Below are 27555 nucleotides of genomic sequence, written 5' to 3'. Positions count from 1 at the left end.
TTTATTATTATTATTTTTTTCGTTTGATTTTCTTTTTTTTTAAATACTGACCAATAGCGGGTCGTCACGTGGCATGAGCCCCTCTAAACAATAACAATCTGGGTTCACGCGGAAGGAGCACGCCGAGACGAGGTCTTTACTGTTTTATATTATAATCATTTTTTCTCGATTCGCATGTGAACCTCAACTAACACACTTCAATGCGGATGGCCTTAGAGTTCATCCATAAAAATGTTTATCTCAGGTTTCTCAGCAATAAAAAGTAAATCTTTTAATGTATCGTGATTCTATATTTAAATTTAATTTTTCTAAAGAAGTATTAACTAATAAAAAAAGATATATGTGTCTCCAAAATTTTGCAGCAGGTTCTTAAAGTATCTTTTTTTAGAACCTGCAATGGGGAAGTTCTTATCCCCATTTCCAAAAAGAAAACAAAAACAAAATATAGAAACTATCAAATGCCTGACCTTCTCTGTGCTTTATTTTGGAATTTTTGTAACATCATTTAGAACAAGAAACCAAAAAAAGTGAGAGAGAGTTCAAATTGTTCTATCCTATTAAGAAAGACACCAAAAAGGATGAAGAGGTGGTGTCTGGTGAAGCTTTTTCAATTCATAGAAGAAACTATAACAAACAAAAGATATAAATATAGCAACACAATTTTATTATTATTAATTGGATTTTTTAACAATGGGTTGTTTGTTTGTTGACCAAAATAAAAAGAAAATAAAAACTCTCTTTTTATACAACGCCATTCTTCTCAATCCTCTCTGTCCTTCTTGTTATTTCTTTACGCAATGCTTCTTCCATTTCTCTCTTCCTCTCTCCTTCTCCGTCTATCTTCTCCGATCATGTCCCCTGATCCCTTCTCCTTCCTAGCATCTTCCCCTAATTAATACAACCAAACTTATCATTGTTATATATTCTCAGAGAATTCAGATCGATTTTATTAGTGATAGAATAAACTGTAGGAAGAGATACATGGAGAGTTCGTTAGGTTTTATGGCGGTTTTCGCAGTCTCAGGAAGCGTGGTGTTCCTCGCGAGTCAATTCCACAAACGTCTCCTCTCCGATTACTTGGACAAGTTCGAACTTGAAATCCGTACGTTTAAAAATTCATATTCTATATTTTATTTCGTAAACTTGATTATGAACAATTTGATAATGGTGAGATTCATATTCTATATTTTTTTTTGTTTTAGGATCGCAGGACAATCTGGTGATGAAGAAGAAGGTGAGATTCGCGGCGGATGTGGTGGAGCCGTCCGGGAATAACAAAGAGTATCGCCGGAGACACTCCTCCAAGGCTAAATTCAATAGGGAATTGAAGATGGCGGCAATTGTTTGAAGTTTTTGTACAAAAGGAGCCAAGTACCAACTATGTAAACTATTCATTGGGTTTTGTGTATTTTTAATAAAAAAAAATTTCAGAAATTTTTTCTTATCTGATAAATCTGTTTTGCAATATCCTTTAGGTCTTCCCATGTTTAATCCTTCCCTAGTAATATTATCCCATTCTTCACTTTTAGGTAGGTTTTACCTGTACAAATATTTTGTTTGTGGTAAATACAAGTGTGATGATTGCTAAGTAGTAATTTTTTTTTGGTCCTGTGGCATAAAATAGGGCTTTTTATATCATATGATAGGGGTGGGCACTTTACCCGATACCCGAAGTGGCACCCGAACCCGACCCGAAAAACCCGAACCGAAATCCGAACCGAAGTAGCAAAATACCCGAACGGGTATTGAATTATGAGAGATTGGATATCCGAACCCGAACGGGTAATACCCGAACCCGAATGGATATCCGAAAATAACCGAACTTATGTACTATTAACCATATATTCATAGTTTACTTCTCTAATTTTATTCAAAATACTTATATTAATTATACACATGGTTTAAAATTAGATAATATACATATAATTGCAAGAAAAGTGATTTTTTGCTCACTTAAAATGCTTAAAATGCATGTCCAAATTTTAGTTTCATGCATTAACAAAAGCTACAGCTAAAATTTTAAAACAATAATCAAATTAGTGTATTTTATTTTTAAGATTTTATCTTCAGATCATTCAATGTATTAAAAATAAAATATCAGTTAAGTAAAATTTATATTTTTTAAAAGAAAAAAACTTGAGAAATGAAGAAGTTAATTTTTTTTTGCAAAATCTAAATATCCGAAAACCCGACCCGAAATAACCGAACCCGAACTAAAAATACCCGAACCCGACCCGAAGTACAGAAATACCCGAACGGGTTTTATACTCCTATACCGAAATACCCGAAAATCCGAAATACCCGATCCGAACCCGAACGGGTATCCGAACGCCCACCCCTATCATATGATGTGATTACTGAATACATATGTTGTGCTGTTTCCCAATTACTAATTCTATTGTTGTCAATAACAATAGAGAATGACGTAAAAATGGTTGTAATACTGATTTATTGAAATTACAATGAGTTAAAAGCACATAAATAATGCAAAAACTTTTGAAACTATGATGTAGATTAAGTACTGGTTATGATCTGTCTTGCTGATTTTATCAAATAAACTCATAAATAAATAAATAGATTATTTATCATGCGGGTTATGGAAAAAAATCATCGTGTTGGATGGTAGTTTAATTATCAAGGTAAATAATAGGAAAAATTCCATAAAAATACACGAACTAAATTTTGTTAAGCTTTTTAATACCCAAACTTTTTCATTACCCAGTTTAATATTTCAACTAATTATTTTGTTCATTTTAATACCCAAATTTTTAACACATTGCCTACTTTAGTACCCAAACTTTATTTATTTTAATAAAAATACTAATAAGTTTCAAACAAAACTTAAAAATCCCCAAAATCTAAAAAAAAATATTAAAATTCTAATTTTATTTTAAGATTTAGGAAAAGAAGGTAGATAAACCATGGAAAATTATTTTTTTAAAATAAATGAATTTGAATGATAAAGATAAATTTCATTTTTTATTTCAAAAACAAACTAAATGCAATATTTAAAACTTATAAATTTTATTACAAAATTTAATATTTTACACTATTTAGTTACTTATATTTCTCAAACACCAAAAAAATTTAGAATTTTATGAGTTTGTTTTGTAAATTTTAGAGATTTTTAAAAATTTTATTTGAAATTTATTAGTATTTTTATTAAAATAAATAAAGTTTGGGTATTAAGTGGGCACATATTTAAAAGTTTGGGTACTAAAATGAACAAAATAATTAGTTGGGATATTAAATTGGATAGTGAAAAAGTTTGAGTATTAAAAAGCTTAACAAAATTTAGTTTGATTATTTTTATGGAATTTTCCCTAAATAATATAGTTCAACAGTTGAAAGAGTTTTATTCTTATTTCTTTAAAGGTTCTTGGTTGTGTTTGGTTATGTATCAGTATCACTGTCAAGTGATTGCAAATCCTTTCGACGAAATGACGAATTGTATTGGCTCTGTACATAACATAAGTACCATAGCCGGGTTTCAGCAAAAACAAAATAGATCTCTAATCTCTAAAACTATAACACTCGGTTATATACTTTAAGTTATCTCTGCATTAACGTATGAACGCATTATTTCAGAAAATCGTCAAACCTAAACTATAATAATTTTTGAAAGTGTAGTGACAGCATGACATTAAAGACTTATTAAACATTCAAGATTTGTCAAATATTTGGGTATATATAAAACACTGCTTAAATATAGAAATCTATAATATAATGAGACACTTGAGGCTCTCCTTTTGCGCCACGTCAGCGTTTTTAAAACGTGTGGGCTTCAATTTTTTCTATTCTGGACTTTAAGTTAAAACACATACATAGTTTAGGCCCATATCATAGATTATTATCTTGCTTCCCCATTCAACCTCGCCGTCCACGTTTATCATAATCTGCAAACCTAATGATTTGCAAACAGAAACGTCGACATCACCGTCTCTGTACCCAAACTCTAACACTGTCTTTCCCACCTCTTTCGGCGTCCTGATGCCGCCCCGGAATCCACAGCTCTGTTTCGGCCGGCGAGATCACAAAAGGATCCATCGAGGATGTCCTGACATATCAGATTCGACATTAGAGAGGGAGAATTCGTCGCGTCTCAGAACCTAAGAAAATGAGAGAATCTTCTCTTCGTTCCTCCTACTCTTATAATCAGTGCTGATACCGTAAGTTCAAAAGCGTTGAACTTTTATCTAAACTTGCAATAAAATCATGAGCTTTAGATTCCTTTCATGGGTTTAGGTGTGTACCAATGGTGAGGCTGGTGAAGTGATGAAACGTGATGAGGTTCCGGATTGACCTTTGCAAGCTACTTATCTTATAAGTGAAGCGTCTTCAGAAAGATTCTAGATGGTTTAACTACATCTCTGCTCTTCCGAGAAAACCTCGCTTTATAGTGGTAAGTTTTCCTTTTTTTTTTGGCTTTTGTTTACTGAACTTTAGAATATTCTTTCCAGATGATGGCATTAGTCTTAGTTTTTTTGTGTACTGTTTTTCAGGACTCGGACAGAAATTGATATGTACTTAGAAGCTTCACAGATTCGAGAGAACATGCAATCGAAAGAATCACTAATGTTGTTTGAATGTGAGATATTGCATTCTCTTTCCTTCTCTTAACTGCTATTTGTTGTGAAGAACTTTACCAAGTTCACGAGCAGGTAAGAACTGATATTGTTGTCTTCAGCAACTGGAATGTTTGATTATCTAATGCTAACATATGTACTATATGCAGTGGAAACCTTTCTGTTGTCTTTATCAGCAACCGCACCAGTGGAACTAGCACCATCACAAACATCGTCTACAAAAAGGCATTCAATGACCTACCAGAAACAACCGGTATGTTAGCTTCTGCTTTTAACAAAAAAATTGCATAAGTACTTATACTATTAAGCTTTGAAGAAATCACAAACACTAACACTGAAAACAACCATTACTTAAAATCCATAAATACTCTGTGTAATAAAAACTACCGATCACCTCTCGCCTCCTGCTAACCATTCAAAAGCAAATTTATAACATATATACATTCAATCAGCTGAACTAAAAATTAACTCAACAGACAACAAATCAGTTCAACTAAAACTATACACCACGTATAGCAATTTAACAATTTTCCAACTTTATTATGTAGGTATTGATGATGAAGGCCAAGATGTGGAAAAAAATCAGTGGGTTGAGCGTAACACAAATGAGCAAAGGTAAGCAACTCTGAACAATAAACCAAAAACCTTACCTTTATAGATATATTACACCACTAAAGAACACAATCATACACAGGCAAAGGAGAAAAAAATCAGACACTTTTCCGACCTATACAAGGGCGGGAACTTCACGAAGAACACTTCACTTACGTCTCATATGGATTTGGGCTTCCAGGCCCACCGTCGAGCAAACTAAAATAGTTAGTTTTCTAGGAATAATATAACTTCTTTTTAAGTCCGTAGATGCCCAAACAAACTCATCTCACTTGTGAAGAATGCGACAGAGGCATTTAAAAAGATAATCAATATCTTATTTTCTTTTATTTTCAAACTTTATTATAAAATGATATTTATTAATCACATGTTTCATTATTTTTTTTATTTTTTTCTTAATACTCGAGTTTAGTGACTGAAAATCAAAATATTGTAAATATCTTTTTCCTCTTTTTTGTCCTTACTAATTTCTAATTGAGTTGTCTCTGCTGTGTCCAGTATAGAGTCTCGCTATGAAAGCTATGGTCTACGTGCTTGATTTCTCCAACATAACAAAAAATCACCTTATCGTTAGATGAACATTATTTACAAACAACACGTAAACAACAAACAAATGAACTCCCTTAGACTCCCAAACTCAATTTTATTTCATTGCAACACTTGGAAAACATACACCACAGCAAAGAACAACATCAACTCCACATATGTATATAAAGCAATCCCCGACCCCGCGCTTGCGCGGGGGTTTCGCACCTAGTAATAACAAGACCAATTAGTTAGAAACGTTTAACTAATGAAAAGGGTACCGTAAACAACCCGAAAGGTCATCACATGCCAAAATTTAAATGTGGCTTACGAGAAGTCGTCGGAACTGGTCATATGATTAACAAATATTAATCCTCAGACGCTTATAACGTGACGACATGCATACTCTATTCAACCATATAATATCTAATACATTGTATACCTGATAGTATTTCCACCCGCCCGTATATAAGAATACGTGATGATGACGATATAAGAAGAGGGTAAAGCCTAATCAATAGTGACGAATAAAATACATTGTTCTTACCATTATGATTTTTCTCTACATATATAGATTGAACCGGTAATGGGTGAGGAGGCCCAATTCTCTTAAGTAATTTGATCTTCCATGACCTGATTTTAGACAGTTTTATACCTCTTCCGTCTTCTACTAAATTTGAAATGTGTCCTTTTTTTAACTTTGAATGTGCCTTTCCTTGGACTTGGAGCACTAAGTTAAGATAATTGTTTAACTTTTATAAGGAAGATTATAAACTTATAAAAACAGGGCATGTTCTTCTAAAACTTTAGCGGTCCAAAACAGAAAACAGACTGATCCAAATCCAACGGTAAGTTTACTGATGCGATGTTGAACGAGTCAACATATTATTATATAACAAATGGGAACCTTGAACTGCATAGCACATGAGGTATCCCATTCAGAATGCGCCTAATTTCTGATTAATTAGTACGTAAAGCAAATGATGATATTGGCTTCACCATCAGTGCCGGTTCTGATAATTTTATGGTCCAATACGAAATTAAAAAAATGAAGCCTTTAAACAATACAGAAATTTAATCTATAAAAACCTTAAGTTTATAACAAAAATTTAAATATCCTCAAAACTAGTAAAATTTTGTAAATTCTTAAAAAAAAAAATTTCTTGCATTTTTTTTTACAAAGTCATCCATCATATTTTCATAGTCAAAATAGTATTGGAAAGAAAATATAATTTAACCTAAAAAATAATTAATGTTTAATTAATTAGTTTTTCTATTCATTCTCATATTAGTTTATCTAAAATGATATATAAAGTTACAAACCGTGTTATTTAGTAGAAATATGTTTTACAAAGTGCTACCACCTTATTAAACTTTATGATAAATAACAACAATTGACAAAAACTACACCCCAAATGTTTAAATAAACCAGAGGCCCCATGCAATTGTATCGTTGGGATGTGTTCAACGCCGGCACTGTTCACCATTGAAGTAAGATAACAGTAATTCCAATCGCTTGAGATGGTGGGAGACTGTCACATCCCGGTTCTTCCATACCGGAATGGTTTTATTTTCTTGTTAATTAACCTAATTTTACCCAAAAGTAGGGTGGGCAAAAAACCCAAACCGAACCCAACCGAACCAACTAAACCGAAGCTAAACCGAACCAAACTAAACCGTGCTCTTTATGTAACCTAATTGGTTCATGTTTTACTCAATCCGAACAGTTTGGTTTGGCTTAGATTTAAACCGAACCAAACCGAACCAAACCAAACCAAACCAATAATCCAATATATATATAGTATATATATGTATTAACATATTGTAAATTTTAGTTAAAGTTTCGTTTTTCATTTTTCATAACTTCCATATCTTTAAAAAAAATTATAAATACGATTCAAATAATACTATTATATATAAAATCATATAGCATAAGTTTTTATATTCTCACTCTGTAGTTTATGAGTTGATTATTTTTTAATAAAAGTATAAAACTGATGTTTTCATATTTTATAACCAACCCGAACTACACCGAACCAAACTAGATCATAATAATGTAAACCAAGTTAAATCTAAACCAAACCGAACTGAACCGAATTAAACCTAAACCGAACCCAAACTAAAGCTACTTTGGTTTTAATTGGTTTGAGTTTTATAAAACCTAAATTACCCAAACCAAACTGAACCCAAACCGAACCCGAAACTAAACCGAAATGCCCACCCCAAAACCCGTTAAGCATTGATCTTTTAATTCATGCTCGTGTAATAAATCTTAGGTCTCCTTTTTTTTTTTCTCTTCAATTTAAAAACCACAGTAAACCTTTGCAGAATTCTATAGATATATGAAAATCCTATCCACTTTCTTCTCTTTTCTTTTTTTTTATATCTAAATTTTGGTCTTGTTTTTTTCTTCCTTTTCTTTATTTTGTTTTCTTTTTTTTGTATTGATTTTTCAAAGAAGCCGCCATGATGTTGACGCCTCAGAGTCTTCTCGATTCGTTGGAGACAATACCAAGTCACTGGAAATTTGTAACTAACTGATATCTCCCGTTGTCTAGATCTATCTTGTCTTCTTCCTAGATCTGGTCAGTGATAAGGTAAATAACCCTTGTTCTCTTTTCCCCCATCCCATTTTTTTATGTTGGATCTTTCATCATGGGTCTCTGGTGGAAGCACCTACCCGGTTCTTTGTAAATCTAGTTGGTGGAAAACCATAAGATTCAGATCTGCTTCTTCTCTCTTTTCCATCCGTATATCTAAGGCTAAGGTGATGACTGTTGTGATCACTTCCTTCCTTCTTTCATTATCGCTTCATAGTAGAAGTATCTATCAAAATCATTCATACATATGTGTTATCTATAAGCATACGCGTATTTGTTTGATAAGTGAACTATATATATATAGCTATATATTATATTGTTATGTGTGAACATCTAGATCTATTTATAGATTACTAAATTGAATATGGTTGAATGATGTTTGAGGATTGTATGTAATGATTGTATTGATTGGGGTTATAGTATATACGAGTGATGTATATGTGAGAGGTGTAAATGAATTAAGGAAAGGCTTAAGGCCTATATGTGCCGGTGTAACGTGGTGGAATCATGTATATGTATGTCTCGGGAATTACATTGTTTTTTGTTCGGTCATTTGGTAATAGTGTGAGTTGACATGATTCATCGCTGGAGAGGACATACAGCATGCATGTGTGTGATGTAAGAACATAGTAGCATGATGTCGTGAAGACAACGTGAAACGTATGAAAATGGTGGCGGATCAAGCTTGAATCAATGTCGGTAACTTGATTGCGTGAAGGTGTGAGACAGCATGATGTCGTAAAGACAATGTGATATGAGTTCTCACGTGATAACAAGAGGAACGCGAAGACCGAATGAGGTGGCGTTGTCTCATGTTGGCACCGCCAAGGTTTATTTTCGTTTCTTGTCGATTGATCATATTGATGTGTACAGTAATAGGGAATGCAAAAGTAGTATTGTTGGACCATTGACTCTTCCTGAGTAAGAGACTTGGGACCTAAAGTAGATGTTCGAATAGGAGGAACACGGTGTAAAGAAAGAAACCATAACCCTTTTCTTTTTGGTGGGTTTTAGAACACTGATCTTTTGGGCCCTATACATATATAGACATGTGTTTTGATTTTTAAAGTGCTGGCATACGGAAATAGGCCCACGGAAAGCCCATTAGTAATTCAAAAGTCGGGTAAAAAGATAAGAAAAGAGTAGAGGAGATCAGAAACGCCGCAAGACTTCTTCATTGTTACTCATCTTCTCCGTCTCTCTCTCTCTCTCTCTCGAGGAGAATCGATCTCGTGTTCTGTCCAATGGTTCTCTGTCATTCTTTCTCATCTTCCGGCGATCTTGTATCTTTTTTGTTTGTTTTGGCCGTGGTAGCTACAAATTCAATTGAGTGAGTAGTCGTCATTTCGAAAGACAAAACAGAGCCAATTTTGTATATTTCGATCCCGGATCTGTAAAGGCTGCACCTTTCAATCAAGGGTAAGTATGTAGACATCATGTTATGTATAAATCAATGTTTGGTCTGAGTGAAGATGTGTTTGGAATCGTTCTGTTCTGTTCTGTTCTGTTCTTTTTTCTCTGTTCTTCTTCTCTTTGAGTTTTACAGATCCGATCTTGTTTTCAGATCAGATCCGTTGTTTTCAGATCAGATCTCTTGTTTTCAGATCAGATTAATATACAGATAAAGATATTGTTTTCAGATCCTTGAGTTATTCTCTGTTTCGATATGAATTGAATTGTGTTTGATGTGATAATTTACAGATGATATCTCTATTTTTTAATTCGGAGGAGGAGCTCTCTAGATCCGTAAGTCAACAATCATGGATCACATCTAATTTGATACAGGTAAATTCTCCTTTTTTTTCTCTTTCAACTTTGTGTGTGTTTGTTCTGCTTTGTATAATCGAATACGTTTTTCTGTAGCTTATATTCATTCGTATTATTATATCTCTTTTGTAAGAGACTGATTTGAAAATCAATTGTGTAGTGTACACAAGGCAAGACAGCTCTGTTATGACATGTCAGAAACGAGGCAAAGGTTGTTGTGATGCTTGTGGAAGGCATTTTATCAAGGGACATCGTTGTGCTGTATGTTTGAAGGTATGTTCTCGCTCTCTCTCTCTATGTCTGAAATGTCTGTGTCTGTTTCCCTGCTTCATATTTGGTTTATGTTTTTTTTTGGCCATAGTTAATAGTTGTTTTGCTTTCTTCACGTAGGTTTAGAGGGATCCGGAAGCAACAATCAACACCGATGGTGTGTTGTGACTTTTTTGCCAGCGCTGGTGGGGGTCTCTTGTGTGATGGAATCAGGTCCTTATCCTCTAAAATCAATTTTCATGTAAGTCTGTCTTTATGTCTGTATCCAGCTAATGATTAACTTGTGCAAACAAATATTGCAGGGATGAGAAATATATTTGCTGTTTCAAGTGGATGGGAATCTTCAATACTAGAAGTGTTCCACTTGTGGCGGAGAAAGCTACCAGGTGTGTCTTCAATCTTTTTATATGTGAATTGAGAATTTAGTGATTCCATTTCTTCTCTCTGATTTGTGTTAATGATGCTCTGTAGAGCAAATTTGGAAACGATGATAAAGAGCTAATTGCTAGCCTGAGAGGTAGTAGTAGTGCCCCTGTTGATAAGTATTGGCGCTTCCCTCCAAATCCAACTGGTATGCGTGCTTGCTTATATTTGAGTGGTCATATCCTTTATTTTGCAGATGTGTATTATTTTCTTTGAGATTGATTGATTTACGAGGTAGAAAATATTTTACTTAACTAATGAAGCTTTGGTAATTTCAGGAAAGCATTGGGGGGAAATTACAATAATCAGAAGAAACGGCTTCCGCAGAAAAGCAGCAGAGAGGGCCAATAATGTCAAGTGGTCCAATAGAAAGCCAACATAATTAGTCCAGCCCGGTTTACTGGGCTTATTCGGCCCAAAGTTAAACCTCTATAAAATCTCGCTCTGCAGTGATGAATGATCAACGTCGTTTCCAGTTTTACCTCTTCTCCAAGTTCTTTTGCATCATCATCAGATCATGGACATGGACAATCAGGTTACTTCAGTTCTTTCCTTATGCGTTCCTTGTTGTATTTCAGATATTTGATCTCATATCTTCAGGAATTGTACATAGTTTTTGATTAGATCTGAGATTTGTTTAGATCTGATTTGAGATAGATTTCCGATTTTGTTACTTACTGAATGGATTCAGTGTCGAGATTTGATTAGATCTGATCTGAGTGAGATTTATGTTTTTGTTTCATTTATGAACATATTTTGTTTCCTTATCCACTGATTATTTCCGATTTGATTAAAATTTGGTTTGAGAGAGATTGATCATTTTGTTTCCTTAAATTAACAATGTCTGTTGTTTCTTAGGAAATTGCTGTTGCTTTGGCTGGTGCTACCCCTTTCCAGGTAACATGGGTTACCCAGCGATTTCTCCTTGGCGATATTGTGTCTGTGAGACTCTTCGCAAAGTCGCTCCTTATGCGTCTCACCGAGGCCGAGAAAGAGACTTTGGCGAGCAACCTGATCCGACTTCCCTCTTCTACAGTTACTCGCTTTGATCTTTGATCTCTGCTTTGAGTTTAGAACTCCTAAACTCTTTACTCTTTGTTGCTTCTTTGAGTTTCAAACTCTGCTTTGTGTTTTATCTGCATCATACCTAAAACTCTTCGTTGTGTTTAAAACTCTTTTATCAATGTTCAGTACCGTACCGAACTCTCCTAAAATCTTTGATCTCTGCTTTTAGTTTAAAACTCTGCATCAATGCTTAAAACTCTTTATCGCTGCGTTTGTGTTTATAACTCTATCTTCGTTCAGTACCGTTTATATCTTTTAACATTTCATTTCCTTTAATATTAAAATCTACAAATTGTAGTCGCGCAACATAAATTATTCTCAAAACCACTCAATTAAGAAACTTGGAGACATGATCTTTTGCTTTTGTTATAGACTGTGAAAAATTAAACCGAAATGAAGATATGTACCAGAATTTATTTTTTTTATTGTTTATATGTTTATTACATGTTTTTTCCACGGACTAAATATTCTACAAATATTTGCATGCAGATATGGACATAATTTTTCTATAAATAGTTATTAATTTATATTTTATTAATTCAAAAATCAGCATTTTATGTTTTCAAAATATTTAAATCAAACATCAAACTGTTTATACATAACAAACTTTTTCACTAAAATATCTTAATTTTTTGCTTAATTAATAACTAACTAGAAATTGTTTTATAACTTAAATTTTAAAATCTAATAGAAAATATTATTTTAAAATAATAATACAATATAAAAATAATCTAGTAAAAAATCTATTATTAGTAAAAAAAAATTTTTAATTGTAAAATAGATAAATATAAAATTATTAACATGAAAATTCCGTTGCGGAAAAAACGCTTTATAAATATTAGTATAGATGTATTCATCTTTTCTATGTGTTGTATGACTTTTAAATCTTTTTTGTATTAGATGCATTGCAGTGTTATTTAGAAATATTGACTTTGGAAATATTATATATGCAATAGAAAGTTTTTCTCTTTAACGATGTTTTTTTTTTTTAAAAAGGGTTAAATCCGGATCAATGATGACACAAGCCTAACCTCTGGGTGGAGGTACAGCCCACGGATAGACATTTTTTTGGGCATTCAAATAAGTTGAAAGCAATAACTCATATCCGTGTGGCCGGTGGGATTTGAACCCGGATTCGCCGTATTGGGTTAAGACAATATTTTGATAAAAGAAACATGTTTCGTCCTTTCAAATTGGAATTTGCTTAAAACGAAGACCCCGTGTGCTTTTGAAATTATTAGGTAAAACATCCGCGCGTAGCTTAAAATATATTAAAATAAATTTTAGATTTTTGATAAATAAACAAAAATTGCAAACTATTTTCAAAATATTAACATAGGTGATATTTTTAGTAGTTTTCAAGAATAAAATAGTTTTTAGATTTTTGATAAGTAAGCAAAATTTATAAAATTATTAACTTAGTATTTGGTACTTCTAATTGAAAACACTTATTATTGTTAGATATCTTGAATAATTTTTTTTAAAAAATACAAAAGGAATAAAAATGAGAGGTTCTATCGTTTAAAAGATTACGTAACTTTTTGAAAATTTACAAACTTACATATTTGAATATTTGATTATATATCAAAATTTTATTCGAAATCATGCTTATTTTAGTCGTTTGATACGTTTTACATTCATTTTCTTACAATTTCTCAAACTAACAAAGTTATAAGAAAGCTGAAAGTTGTTTTAACCAAGCTGAGCACATGACATTAAGAAGTACAAAGGTAGATACATGTTTTTCAGCTGTAGTGGAAGACATATATACCTCTCTCGGTAGCAGAAAATATGAAATTTTATTCATCTCACAGTTCCGACAGTTGTTTGGAACTCAATATTCTGGAATCTGAAACTTTCCCCACTAACACGTTATGCATGTGTGTGTTACTCTTCCCTCTAAATTGGAGTATAGCCCATGATGCAACTTGCTTGCTCTGTTCAATGGGACAAAAAACAGTAACCACTTACTATTTAGATTCCATTACTCACTCTAGATTACGTCTGCAACAGTTTCATCACTCATCTTAGCCTAACTTATAATAAACTATGGACTGATGGTAACCGTCGGCCTCATCTTCAAGTGATTATTGGTCCTAACAGGAAGGTGATCTCTGAAACAATCCAAGAAAAATAGATTCAATACACTAAAAGAAAAAAAAAACAGTGTTTAGGCTCAGTTGTAACCCTTATGACTCAGAGCATAGAAGATGACCCCACGGGACCATACATCTACTAGGATGATTCTTAATGCATTTGCTGAGGAAAAGGAAATAACCACTCTTCAACATATTATTGAACAGGAAAAGAAGCAGCTTCCTTTCTTCAACAATGAACAAGTTTACTGCTATGGTTTACCGTCCTCTTGTTCACATTGCCTCTCTCCCTCTGCTTTTCTTCAAAGCAATTGAGAAACATGAGTATACGGACTGATAGCCGTACGACTGTATCACCTATAACCAGTTACACAAACCATTCATTACAGAATCCGTTGAATCTAGTGAGATCCAACCCGATTATATGAGTTTATGAATCATATTGTGAGAAGTTTGAGTTCTTGAACAGTTCCATCACGCTAGTCTCACATTTTCTGGTGTAAGGTATGATCTTTTCGAGGTTCGTTTTTTTTTTGGTGGAGATGAACAGAATGGTATGATCTCAATCCGTTTCTGTCACAACAATTGGTTCCTATAGTTGAAGAAACGATGACAGAATGGATCAAAACTCTGTTTTTTCCCAAAGAATTTGGAACTGGATTTGGAAAAGAGATTAGAATACTAACCATTGGAGATTTCTGAGCAGAGAGGGGCAATGAGTGGCTCATAAGACCTAAGACCTTCCCTTTCTCTGCTAAATGAACCTGCATAAGCAGAAAAACATAGAGATGAATTGTAAATGAGAAGTACAAAATCCAAAAGACAGAGGACAAGATTATGAGACAGAGAGAAAGATCATACCTACAAGAGAGAGAGAGAGAGAGAGAGAGAGAGAGAGAATGGATAAGCCGAAGAGATAAAAATACAGGATGAAAGAGCAAGAGAGGATAGACATTAGGAGAAAGGCGAGAAATATTTATTTAGCAATCTTCAATCCACCACCATCTTACTCTACTGAAACTCTAAACCTCTCTTCTTTACTTCCATGGTGGATGATTAATCTCTGATACTGCATCATTTTTTTTCTCAAGGGAAGTACAAGCACATGAAAGGATAATAAGCAAAATCCAGAACTCAAAGTTTGATTCTACGGAAATGGTTGATCAACTTGCTGATGTTTCATGCAATCACAGCAAACCCACACCTCATGTTTGATTGATGATGATGTTTACTAAGCGGACGAATAAAGAAAAGATATCACAACAGTTCACATTCGGACAAAAGAAAAGCTTAGCTGTAAATGATGTGGATAATTGAAATGAACTGATTGGATTTTCAACTTTTTTCATTTATTGACATGTCAGTTTCTCATGTCTTTAAAAGTCTGATGTGTCATCATCCGCTGGAAAAGTTTGAAAGAACCTTGTGTTATTATTGTGTTGATTATCAACCAAAACTCATTTGGGACAATTCTCCTAGATAACTCTACTTAATTTTATGTTTCAAAACTTTCCATTCAAATTAGAAATCAGAATAATAGCATTCATTAATAGATGAAAAAGACTATAGTACCCTTAAACATATTAATAGAAAATAACAAAATTCACCGTCTTTCTCGACGAACAAAAGTTGTATTAAAAACTATTATATAAATGAAAAATATAATTTAATTTTTACAAAATTGTATTTTCTATAAAATAATTATTTGGGTTATAATATAAACATTTGAAAGTTAAAAACTTATTTTGAAAATAAAAAGTATGACTTTATAAATAGAGGAAGAAATAACATTAAATATTAAATTTTCAGGAACCCTTCTTTAATATTTTACTTGTTATCATAATATTTTTAATTAAATATTAAATTTCAAGAGATTTTTTCTAAATGTTTTACTCGTTATCCTAAAATATTCTTTTTTAATTAAATATTAAATTTTTAGAAAGTCAAACCTAAATGTTTTGATTGCTATCCAAAATACTTTCAGGAATCTCACATTGTATTTTTGTCATCTCTAACAAAGAATAACCATTTTTGTTATTATCATATCTTCCGAGGTTTTTCGAATACCTTCCCAAATATTTAAAAATGTTTCTTGAAATGAAAATAAATATTTCAAATAAGATGCATGAAACATGTCATTTCAAATTCTTTGGAATACCTTCCTAAATGTTTGTGAGTGCTTCCTAAAACAAATGTAGTAAGCTGACTTTGTTTTTTAATCACTCTGAGCTTCTAGATGTGATTTTTGTATGAATTTATACTCTCTGAGACTTTGAAATGACAAGTTGTAGGTTTCCAAAACAGTTTGAAAGTTGTAGGTTTTTCATGATTCATATAGCTGTAACAAGCAACCTTTTAATACATGCGATTCTTCAGTTCTCTTCAATTTTATTCATTATCCGATCTTTATATTAAGATTTACCAATCAACATAGTAGATAATCATAATGTTTTCCACGTTCTCGTCACCGTATCTTCACGTTCACATTTGTCTTTATGTTCTAGTCACCGTATCCGTCATTGCTCAAATCTGGCTTCGGTTTAGGCTTCATGCTCTCTTCTCTATAGTGGAAAACCCAAACATTGCGTCGAAAATCCTCCACTGCTCAACTCTATCATCCCTCCTCTTCTCAACATCTCAGAACAAAGATCACTGATCATCTATTGCGCTCTCTAGTAAGCCTTTAAGTGAGAGTCCACACCTCTAGGACCATAACCGCTGGTTTCACACGTTGCAATGTCTCTTTAGCTTCATGATCCTTTCTTGCTTCATAAGACAGATACCGAGATTATACATTTTGTTGTTGTCCGGTGCGATTGACAAAAAACTCTTCTGTACGCATCTTCAGCTTCAACGAAGTTGTCTCTCTGCATCAAAGCCCATCCTAAATTACCCAGTAGTCGAGTGGCTTCTTGCTCCAACTGGACTTGAAACTTTTTTCCCTGAGACCTAGCGGTCTTGGTTCTCTTACCGTTAGGAATGGCAATTGAACCGCAGCCCGCGGGCCTGGCCTGTAGAAGACCCATGTGGGGCGGGTTTGGGTAGAGATATTGTAGGCCCATTTGTGAACGGGTCTCGCGGGCTAAGTCTCATGCAGGTTGGCTTTAGTGGTTTGGGCCATTGCGGGTCTTGCGGGGCAGAAAGAACCCGCACCACTTCCTCTTTTGTTAGGTCTCCACCTGAAAAAAAAAGAGGGAGCACGAAAATGACTCGTTACTAATATAATACACAGCTCTCAATATGATACTGTTGATAAGAAGCTGTGGGAGTTGGTAAGAAGCTGTTGGAGTTGGCTGATATGGGCTGTATAGTTGATACACACACAGTTGACAAAACAGAACAACTGTGCTGAGTTGGTAAGAAGCTGTGGGAGTGTCTCTGTGTGCTAAGTTGGTAAGAAGCTTTCACAGAGAGAGAGAGATACACGCAGCTCTCGAAGTCTCAATTATATGTATACAATGAAATCTAGTGACTATGTTTAACACTTGACAAAACCGAACAACCAATACTTGCTTTGTTTATGTTGGTAATGACTTGATATAAAATCTAATGCCTTTGTGTAGCTATGTAGTTTGTTTATGATATGTTTGTTGATCAACGTAGAATAAGATGATGTTATATATTCATCATGAGTTGTCTCTTGTTTGCTAGGTTCAGTGCCTTGCTCTTGTTTTGATTTTTTTTTTGTTTTGATTTACGTGGTCTCTTGTTTTACTAGGTTCAGTGTCTTGCTTTTCAAACAACAGCAAAGGAATGAGGACTGCATTTTTTCTACCCGCGGGCCGGACCAGCAAAGTCCTCTGTAGCAAGCGGGACGGGTTTGGGTAGAGGTTTGGAAACCGCGGGTCACGGCGGGCTGACTCGCAAAGATCCGCCAGAGATAGAGACTGCAGCGGGGCGGGCCATAGCGGGGCGGGTGGTCCCAATTGCCTGTATCAACAAGAGTTTGTGTTTCAAAAGTGCAATCTGGTCATCTACTCTCCCATATCTCTGCAAACAATATACAACAAAATCAAACAGTTGAAAAAGGAAAACAGAGGCAAGTGGAGACTAGGATTTTTTGTATTACTCGAAGGACCTTGTATAGATCTAGGAGGATATTGTCAAATGACTCGTGAGTAACTAATTATTGATTAAGAAATCTCAATCAACATCAATTGAGTTATTGAATGGTAAATATGCATTTATAACTCTTCGGTTAATTAATCTAAAACTTACGGTTTAAAGGTAAGGGGTTAAGTTTTTAAAATGTGTTCAAATTTAAAAAAATAAAAGTTTAAATTTCCAAAACAAAAATGTGTTATTTTGGTCATTTTATTTTTTGAAAGTTATTTTTGTGACAAAAAAAATTAAAAAAGGTTATTTGAGAGAATTACCATTTGAAAAACCTAAATTTTGATCTGAAAATCTAATTTCAATTTACAAGCAAAAACCATCCAACTTACATGTATAAAATTTAATTTCAAATGTGATGACCGTCGAAGATGAGATTCACAGTGATTACACTTCTGTCCCCGACATCGGCGTCAGCATCAACGTCAGTGTCGTCGTTGTTGAGTTTGTCGAAAGAGACAGTGAGTTTTTTTTTCTTTCTTTTTTTTTATTAATATGTGTAAGGGTACTATAGTTTTTTAATTTATTAATGAGTGCTATTATTCTGATTTCTTATTTAGATGGCTAATTTTGAGACATAAACTTAAATAGGGCTATCTACGAGAATTGTCCATCAAACTAATATCCGTAAACATTACATACTAGGTGGGTTTTCCGTGCTCATGCACGGGTACAAACATTTATGAAATAGTTAAATTATAAGAATTATCAAATATTTTATTTTATTTGTTTATAAGTATTAGGTTATTTTGTAATTTATATGTATGATAAATAAATAAAATTGTATTAAGTATAACTATGCTACTGCCTTAAATAAATATGTGATCTAAATATAATATGTCATATTAATTTAAATATACATTTTTGGTATATTGAGTTACTTTTATTCTTGTAAATTGAGCAACGGTTTTTGTTTATTTTCTTAATTAACCCCTTATGTTAAAGTTGAATTATTGTTTTTAACTTCACGTTCTATTCATTCTCTTTTTTTTTTTATAAATTTTTAGTTTATCCTCTTATACTTGCACACATATTTTTAAAATATTGTATATCTAATATATGTTGTTTCAAAAAAAGGAAAAATATATTAAATAAAAGTTGCATTAATACACATAACTTGTAATATTTTGAAAACTCATGCACATTTATGAATATAATAAAATAATTAAAACATAAAAATTGGTTGATTTGATACTTCATATTTTGATTAATTTGGTAATTCATATTTTGGTATATTAGGTTCTATTTGATTTTGAAATAAATATTTTATTAAAAATAGACTAAAATAAGAATAATCTTGTTATTTATATTTTGCTTATATTAAGTAATATATTTTGTAATGTTGTGTATCGTTTGATATGTGTTGTTTTGATGAAATTAAAAAAAAAATGATTTGTTGAGAAATTCATAAGATATTTACACCAAAAACTCATAATTTTTCTCTCATTCAATTTGCTTATATTCAGTTCAGATCAAACAATATTAATAAGTTTAATTTTCATTCTAACATTGTTTGAAAAATCTTATTATGAAAAAAGAAATAACAATAAAATATATTAAATTTAATATATTCAAATAAATATCATTATGTTTTAAAAGAAGATTTTTAAAATAATTTATGTTTACATTTTTTGTGAATCTATGTATTTTCCTTTTTTATCTATATTGTTATTTGGAAAAATGATTGTTGGCTACATGAAGTATTGGTCATCACATGGCTAACCATGCAAACTAAACTAATGTATACCTAACTACACAAAGTATATGTTATGCATGACAACATCCCTCAACTTAATGATGTTATGTAGTTAACATCACGAGTTTAATTTCATTCATCCCAAAACTGATGTGGATGACAAAGACCGTTTAAATATCATATCTTATCAATTAAAATATAACTAATATGACCGTAATTTATCTAAAATTAGATTTAAAACCACATTTTAAAAGCGTAAGAATATTTTTAACAAAATTTAATTTACAAAATCAATATGTCTTAATATTTTTTGATTAGTAGTGCTTTACCTTTTTGTTTTAGTGAATTTGAAAACTATATAATTATATTACTTTTTTCCTATTAAATTTGAAATTTATATAAGATTATTTTTAAAATTATTTTAATCTGTTTATTATTAAAATTTAATATAGTTCTGTAATTCATTTGATTAATTATGTGATATATACTTATCTGATAATTTTTTTATTATAAAACTTATTTGATGTCTATTTATATATTGACTCTAAAATTTTAGTTTTAATACAAAATTAATTAAATTAATGAATTATTTTATTTATATTTTCATAAACAAAAAATTCATTCACTTAAACTTAGTAAAACTGTAATATTAGATTTGTATTATTAGATTACATTTATTCTTAAAAGTATATTATTAATAAATATATATACAAGATAATATTTGGTTTAAGTTGACATCAAATAAGTTTTAAACAAATAAAATGTCAGATTGACGTTAAATAAGTTTTATAATTAAAAATAAATATATAATATTTTATATGACTTTCAAATTTATATAAATATAAATAATATAATTATATACTTTTCAAATACACTAAAATAAAAATTCTAAAATATTACTTATCAAATAATATTAAAATATTTATTTTGTAAATTAAATTTTGTTAAAAAAATTCTTAAAACGCGGTTTAAAATATAATTTTACATAAATTACGGTGAGGATGATAATATTTTAATTGATGAAACGAGATATTTAAACGGTATCTGTCACCTACATTAGTTTTTGGATGAATGAAAATAAACTCGTGATGTTAATTACATAATATCATTAAGTTGAGGGATGTTGTCATGCATAACATATACTTCGTGTAGCTAGGTATACATTTGTTTATTTTGCATGGTTAGCCATGTGATGGCTAATACTTCAGGTAGCCAGCGATCATTTTTCCTTGTTATTTCCTGTGTGTTTTGAAAAAGGAAAATTAAACTAGAAAGTTAACTAAAATCTTATTATGAAAAAAGGGAATACATTATTAACATCAGTAATATATAATATTTTTTAATTCATTAAAGTTATCCATGTAATCAACTATTTAAAAGTTAACGTGAGCGTGTTAAATAAGAATTTGACTTCTCAAATAATATTATAGAGATTGCAGTATATTGGTAACAAATTCATACTATTTTTTTCTTATTAAGATAAGCCATAAACTGTTATAATTAGCCAACACACACTACTTTGTAAACTGAAAGGAGAGGCACACAATTGAACACGTTAATGGTTGATCCTAGAATGCACATACTATAAATTATATATGACTGTCGTAAACATAATGCATAAGTGTATTAAAATCATTAGAATCTTGTTTTACATTCACCAAGCTTTATCTTACATCCACCAAGCCTCTCAAATCTCAGTGAATAGTTAAACAACATTCTCCAGACTTCATCATATTCCCAATCTCCGCCTCGGTTCACCACTCCATCTCGATATGTCGATGCCCCTCTTTATATAAACTGCCAAAAGACTGGTTTCTTCCCCTTTCAAGCATCGCTTGTAACTGAGCTCGAGCTTCATCAGAAACACAGAACCTTCACCATCCTCTGTGGTTGTTGAGGTCTGTCGGAACTGAGAGAAGCAGATGACCCCAACCGTCACAGTGTTTGATGAATTAAACCACATGCTTCTTTCCCAAGTTCCATTCCACATCATCTGGGTCCCCGTACCGCAGTCTTTGAGTTACGTTACTCACTGCATTCTGGCTAAAACCATATCTTGACCACACCACACCAATATCACACTGGCTAATAGCTATACTGGTCTTGGAGATATGAATTGTACTCCCATGTTGTTGCTTCCATTATGAGCCACCACAAAAGCAGCCTATAGAGACTCATTTGGTTTCAAGGAGGGAAGCACATGTTAAACTTGAGAAAGATTGTGTTCAACTCCAATGTTAAGAAGATGAACCAAAGAGTGCATGCTTGAATAAAACGCCAAGAGCCTTACAGTGGATGCCACTCATCTTTGCTCAATGAGTTGGCGTGAACTGCGCCAGTGCCCTTTCCATCTAAAAAAGTTCAATATTCGTATCAAACGTACGATAGCTAGGTCATGTGTGAACACCAACTCGTATGTTTGACCATCAAAGTGGCGTACTCTATACATGCCAGCCCAAATCCCTACATTAAAAAAAAATATAAGATATAACTCAGTTCTGTATAACAACTTAGATTTAAGACATAGAATGGTAAAGGTTTTTCAAGGATCATACCAAATCAATTGCATATCAAGATATTCAGAACAAAACTTTCCCACCAGCACTCGTGTAAATTTGAAAACATGTGCCGAAAAGTAAGCTGGAAAACATAAAAATAAATAGTATTAGTGGGTAACACAAGGGAAAAACATAGGGGAACAAAGACAAAAGTCCAACCTCCAATAACTCAAAATCAATCAAAAGCATCCACATAAGTGGTTGATTCCTGATCAAATTTGCTTTTCTCCACCATCCAATGATGTAAGCCAAGAAAAACGTGTCAATCACTTTGTCCTGAAAACTAGTTAGAAAGTATAAGCATTTAGATGAATGTGAAAGTTATGCCTACCAAATGAGAAGCGGATGAAAAGACGGCTTTGTTTAAAATATAATAAAAAGGTGTTGATGAAAATACACAAATTTCTTTTAACAGCTTTGTTTATTGGGTGATCAGGCACATAGATGTGGATATAAGCATGTATGCTCTCACAAAGTTCTGCGACATGGGCAAACTTAATAAGAAGGTAATTTACAAATGGTGAATAGATAGCAATAAAATCTGACTCTCTGAGAACATGCATGTTACCTATTCCAAGATAAGGGAGGCGAAACTTCTTAAACTGTCTAGCATCATCACGTTTCTGGGTGGAATAATTGTCATAACTATTAGATTTTGCTCACTAAAACCAGAAAGAGATAATCAAATGCATACAGAAAGGGTATTGTGAGAGAAGCATTAAAAAGTGAATTTGGAAGAGCAAAAAGCTAACGAAATGACGGCCATCCCGTGAACTAAGCAGGATTAGAACCCCACATTAAAAAAAGAAAAAACTATTTACTTCACAATAAACTGTCAGAAAGAGATTCATACGGTAGAGGGAGGATGAGACTGATCCAGTCCGATAAGAACATCATGAAGTTTCTCTTCAACCACCCTCAACATTCGACTTATTGGATGCTTTTCACGGGTTCTTTTCCGCTCGATCTGCGTAATCAACACACTGAACCCATAAATCTGGATTTTTGTTACTTTTTGTTTAGGGTCTCTGTGGAGTTTGAGAGAAGCGCCAGAAGGCCGTCTGAGATTTATAGCGTTAAGTTGAGAGGAGTTGAAGAGAAATTTCTTGCATGTTGAATACGTTTGGCTATACATACCAAATATGAGAAAAACCGAACCAGGTTACTATAAATGCTTACTTTGGGAGGAGGAAGCTGAAAGAACGTGATCATGATGTGGCTTGTGGTTATAGTTATGAGAGTTGACAGCACAAACTCATATTCTAAGTGGTTGATTAAATTTGCTAATGTGGATAGCCTCAATGCTCTACTTCAAGAACATTTAGGTGATGATTGTTTGAAGTAGTTTTTGGTTTTTAGTTTTTAGATTTTGGCTTTTTGATTTTCAACTTTTAGTTTTAGTTTTTAGATTTTGGTTTTTGGTTTTGCTGTGGTTTTTAGATTTGTCGAAAATAACCAACACACAAATTTTAATATAGTACAAAATATAAATAAAAGATTAAGATGTTACAATTAAAAATATATTAATATTTTTAATAAAAAATATACTTACATGTTTTAATTTTTAATATTATACTAATAATATCTATAAATTATAAAAATAAAATTTGAACCAATTATGAAATTTCTTATATAAATTATTTTATTTTTAAATTTGAATAGCTATTTTTACTTTTCTAGATAATATAATATATTGCTTTAATAAAACATATTATGTGTTTTTATAATTAGTTATTATTTGATGTGTCTATAATTATTGCAATTATTCATTAATTTTATTTTTTAAAATAATAACTTATTATTTAAACTCAATTAATATTATATATAAATATCTTCATTTATTTTATAGATATGAAATACAGATAAATTATTTTACAATATTTTTTGAATGATATTTCTTGTACAAAAACTTGCATGAAATTTTATATTTATAAAAATATTATTACTGATTATTAATTAATTAAAATGAAATACTATCTATAGAAATAAACAAAATTCGTTTTTTCCTATAAAAGACTTATAGAAGTTGGTTTTTTGGCTTTTCTTCATAAATTGGTTAAATTTTTCAAAAACTAAGTTTTCTAAATTTTAGAGAATTTATTTATCCAAAAGCTTAATTGGCATTTCAAATGGTTTTGACAAAAACAAACACTAAAAACTAAAATTTGATTGGATGAAAAATGGTTTTTGCAAAAACAAAAACCAAAGCAAAAACCAGAAACAATCTTCACCTTAATATTGTAAGAGGATTGATAATTTTAAAGGCTGTAGGTAAAAGTTAAAACTAAAATCAGCCCATTCAACCAATCACCACCATGAACTCTGTTGTACCCATATATTTACAAGGTGTTTTCTAGCACCATGTGCAGTAAAAAAACTTTAAAATATTTTTAATATATAAATATAAATTATATTTATTTTTCTAATTAATATTGTAAAAAAAATTCTTATCAATATTTTAATATAAATTTGATTTAAATAAACACTAAAATTAAGATAAAAATAATTTCGTTTATTTTAAATTATATTTAAGAATATGCATGTATATATTTAAAATTACAATCTTAAGTAGATTTTGCTATCTATTTATTTTAATTAAGTATATTAAATAAATATGTAAAAATTTCATAAGTGTCAAAATTTAAATTAAACAATATTTAGAAAAATTGTAGATATATATAAGAAACTAATGATTTTACGATTTAATTTGATTTTACGATTTAATTTTTATAACTTTCTGAAAAATGTATACATTTTTGAAAATTTTATAATTGAAATGATATTTCGAAATTTGAAATACCATAGTTGAATATATTTATTTTAATGATGATTTATGAGTTATTACCATATTCTAAAAAAACTAAAAATGTAAATCTACAATAAATGTAATATATGAGTTATTACCATATTTTAAAAAGTTTACCATAAATATAAATTAAAATTTAATATAATTTTCCATGTCATATTAATTTATAAGACATATCATCAATTTTAGTAGTAATGTCATATTATTTTTGTGAGAATGGTTGTAAAGAAGACATATAGAAAAATCACTTCTCAAATATAGTCTAAGGATAAAAATCTAAAAATGTAAATCGACAATAAATGTAATATATGAATTCTTATCATATTTTAAAAAATTTACCAAAAATATAAATTAACATTAAATATAATTTTTCAATGTCATATTAATTTATAAGACATGTTATCAATTTTAGTAGCCGTGTCATATTATTTTTGTGAGAATGATTGTAGAGAAGACATGTGGCAAAATCACTTCTCAAATATAGTCTAGAGGGATTTATATATATCATTTGTAAAAATAAATTACTTGATTTTCAATCCCAAAAGCATTTGTTTTTCTTCTCTTTCAAATATTGTAAGATCTACAACAACAATTTGTTCTCGTAATCTTCTTCACTTCCCAAAATGCTTTTGGCCAGTAACAGGTTTTTTCGATTTGGTACGAAGCAGATTACTAATTTTGTAAATCGTGCTCGCTAATATTTGTAAATTGGGTTGGCTGACCAGAACCGGTGGACGTACCGGTTTGTGGTGAAATGAAGCTTAATAATTGGTTTTGCAACATCAGGTCGTCTATTAATGGTACCATCACTTGTCACGTAAAATAACAACAAAAATCGATAGATGGTAGGCCTAGTGCCAATAATCTCAACGGGTAAATTTAAAGGAAATAAACTTAATTGTCTAGAAATATGAATGGTAAGCCTATTAGAGTATTAGAGGCTGCCACAGTAATTAACTACTGAGTAGGTAAGTCTTAGGTTTCCAAATACATAATGCTTTCAAAACCATCCCAATAATAATTAGGAAGAAGCAAAGACTGGACTTGAGAAGGGTGCCTCGGTAAATTGTTTGATAGAAACCCTTGTCCGAACGTACAAGTCTCCAGATCGCAAATCAAATTCAATGAGACAACTGAGCCATGCTGAATGAAGCACCTAATCTTACCTTCATGACTGGTACCTTGAACGAACAAGTCACCCATGAAGTTAGTAAAATAGAGGTCTGAGATAGGTAGAGAAAAAATCTTCTTAGTCCACAATTGATGATCGTCTTCAAAAACCCACAGATCCATCCTATCTTGCCTCTCGAGACATGAGTAGTCAAAGACAGCAAGTTTTCCTCTATAGTTCATTAGATTAGTGGCACGCGTGTCCCAGACGATGCCAGCTTCAACAGGTAATTTAATCAAAATGAACGTCTCGGAAGTCATGTCAAAACTCACTACAACACATGTTTTATCAGCCGCCCAGGCCCCATAATACAAATGGCGGTCGATAGAGATACCTTGAGAGTAAGGACGATGAGGTGGGAAGCTTTGGGTGATTCTCCTCCAAGAAGCTCCAGGGCCAAGCACCAAAACGTGATGGTCGGATCTCACAACTCGCTCTTGTGCCATCTCCCAAGTTAGGCTAATCACTTTGTATTCCTCCTGAATAGGATCATATCCAAAGTGGTTCCACATATTGGAATCATCTCCCGATAGAACTAATGGCAACTCCACTTGCTGCTTGGTTGTGAGGTTACAGATCCGTACTCTTGTCCCGATTCTGGAACACATCAATCCCCCAAGAGCGTTCACCAAGCACCCTCCCCCCATTCCATGTATTGTCACGTGTCCTCCCATTCCTGGTATGGTCACGTGGTCGAATCGGTAGACTTTTATAGGATCTTTCTCAGACAATATTGAGTACAATTCGTAGTTGCCTTGAGCATCTTGTTCCACTAAATACAAACGACGTTCACGTAGGTGCGATGGAGTTTTAAGGAAAAGATTAGCAAAATAAGGAGATGAGATCATGGAATACCAAAGCCTTGACATGCACTTGAGCCTCATCAATAAATTTGCCGGCAATCTCGCCAAGATCTGCATCAGCACATCCCGAGGAAGCTCCGGGATGACAACGGCAACGGGTTTCGAATCAGGCTTGGAAAGGGCTCTTATATTCCGTTTGGCCTTTGATCTTTTCATCTTCTTCTTCCCCAAACCTTTCTCCGCAGCTATTCGGAAAGACAATCTCACCATAGCTTTGTAGATAGATCTGTTTCCCAACTACTCTGTCGGCTCTGTTTTCTTTTTTACTTGTGAGTCAACCCTACGGAAAGTAGATAGCTTATAGATAGATGTACTTTATACAAAAACAGAACTGGTCAACTAAAGGACTATTTCCATTTTATGGATTTTTTTTTTTTTTTGTAAAAAATCATATTTACGAGATA

At 32.1% G+C, this 27555-nt stretch overlaps 3 protein-coding genes and 3 long non-coding RNA genes across 9 annotated transcripts in view; 3 read left to right on the top strand and 3 right to left on the bottom strand.

Moving 5' to 3' along the window:
• LOC108811802 (uncharacterized) overlaps positions 1 to 5156 on the top strand; it is a 47815-nt gene extending 42659 nt beyond the window's left edge. The window contains exon 3 of the mRNA XM_056989108.1: positions 5139 to 5156. The gene's annotated coding sequence lies outside the window, so the exon portion shown is untranslated. The remainder of the gene's footprint in view (positions 1 to 5138) is intronic.
• On the bottom strand, positions 644 to 27450 carry LOC108832961 (putative F-box protein At3g52320). 2 transcript variants are annotated; one of them, XM_056989106.1, is made up of 2 exons: positions 26284 to 27450; positions 644 to 888 (listed from the first exon to the last, which is right to left on the bottom strand). In XM_056989106.1, the coding sequence occupies exons 1-2, from the start codon at positions 27359 to 27361 to the stop codon at positions 791 to 793; spliced, it is 1176 nt and encodes a 391-aa protein (XP_056845086.1). In that variant the 5' UTR covers positions 27362 to 27450; the 3' UTR covers positions 644 to 790. The 2 variants fall into 2 exon arrangements, with proteins under 2 accessions (XP_056845086.1, XP_056845087.1); XM_056989107.1 differs by having other exon boundaries at positions 26623 to 27450.
• On the top strand, positions 791 to 1864 carry LOC108832962 (uncharacterized). Its single transcript, XM_018606413.2, has 2 exons — positions 791 to 1102; positions 1203 to 1864. The coding sequence occupies exons 1-2, from the start codon at positions 982 to 984 to the stop codon at positions 1346 to 1348; spliced, it is 267 nt and encodes an 88-aa protein (XP_018461915.2). The 5' UTR covers positions 791 to 981; the 3' UTR covers positions 1349 to 1864.
• On the top strand, positions 8222 to 11988 carry LOC108806272 (uncharacterized). 2 transcript variants are annotated; one of them, XR_001942525.2, is made up of 9 exons: positions 8222 to 8490; positions 8887 to 9742; positions 10025 to 10108; positions 10251 to 10363; positions 10481 to 10573; positions 10663 to 10746; positions 10832 to 10931; positions 11062 to 11318; positions 11642 to 11988. It is a non-coding gene; the product is annotated as an uncharacterized LOC108806272 (long non-coding RNA). The 2 variants fall into 2 exon arrangements; XR_001942526.2 differs by having other exon boundaries at positions 8306 to 8320.
• On the bottom strand, positions 13534 to 15213 carry LOC108809352 (uncharacterized). 2 transcript variants are annotated; one of them, XR_008935909.1, is made up of 4 exons: positions 14806 to 15213; positions 14631 to 14708; positions 14036 to 14536; positions 13534 to 13962 (listed from the first exon to the last, which is right to left on the bottom strand). It is a non-coding gene; the product is annotated as an uncharacterized LOC108809352 (long non-coding RNA). The 2 variants fall into 2 exon arrangements; XR_001942823.2 differs by lacking the exon at positions 13534 to 13962 and having other exon boundaries at positions 13981 to 14536; positions 14806 to 15205.
• On the bottom strand, positions 21300 to 23624 carry LOC108808455 (uncharacterized). The gene is made up of 5 exons (XR_008935910.1): positions 23165 to 23624; positions 22880 to 22934; positions 22471 to 22789; positions 22309 to 22393; positions 21300 to 22216 (listed from the first exon to the last, which is right to left on the bottom strand). It is a non-coding gene; the product is annotated as an uncharacterized LOC108808455 (long non-coding RNA).
• Positions 27451 to 27555: the final 105 nt, after the last annotated feature.

Source organism: Raphanus sativus, chromosome 6 (assembly GCF_000801105.2).
Source record: "Raphanus sativus cultivar WK10039 chromosome 6, ASM80110v3, whole genome shotgun sequence".
NCBI lineage: Eukaryota > Viridiplantae > Streptophyta > Magnoliopsida > Brassicales > Brassicaceae > Raphanus > Raphanus sativus.
This window is presented reverse-complemented; position numbering and strand designations above follow the sequence as displayed.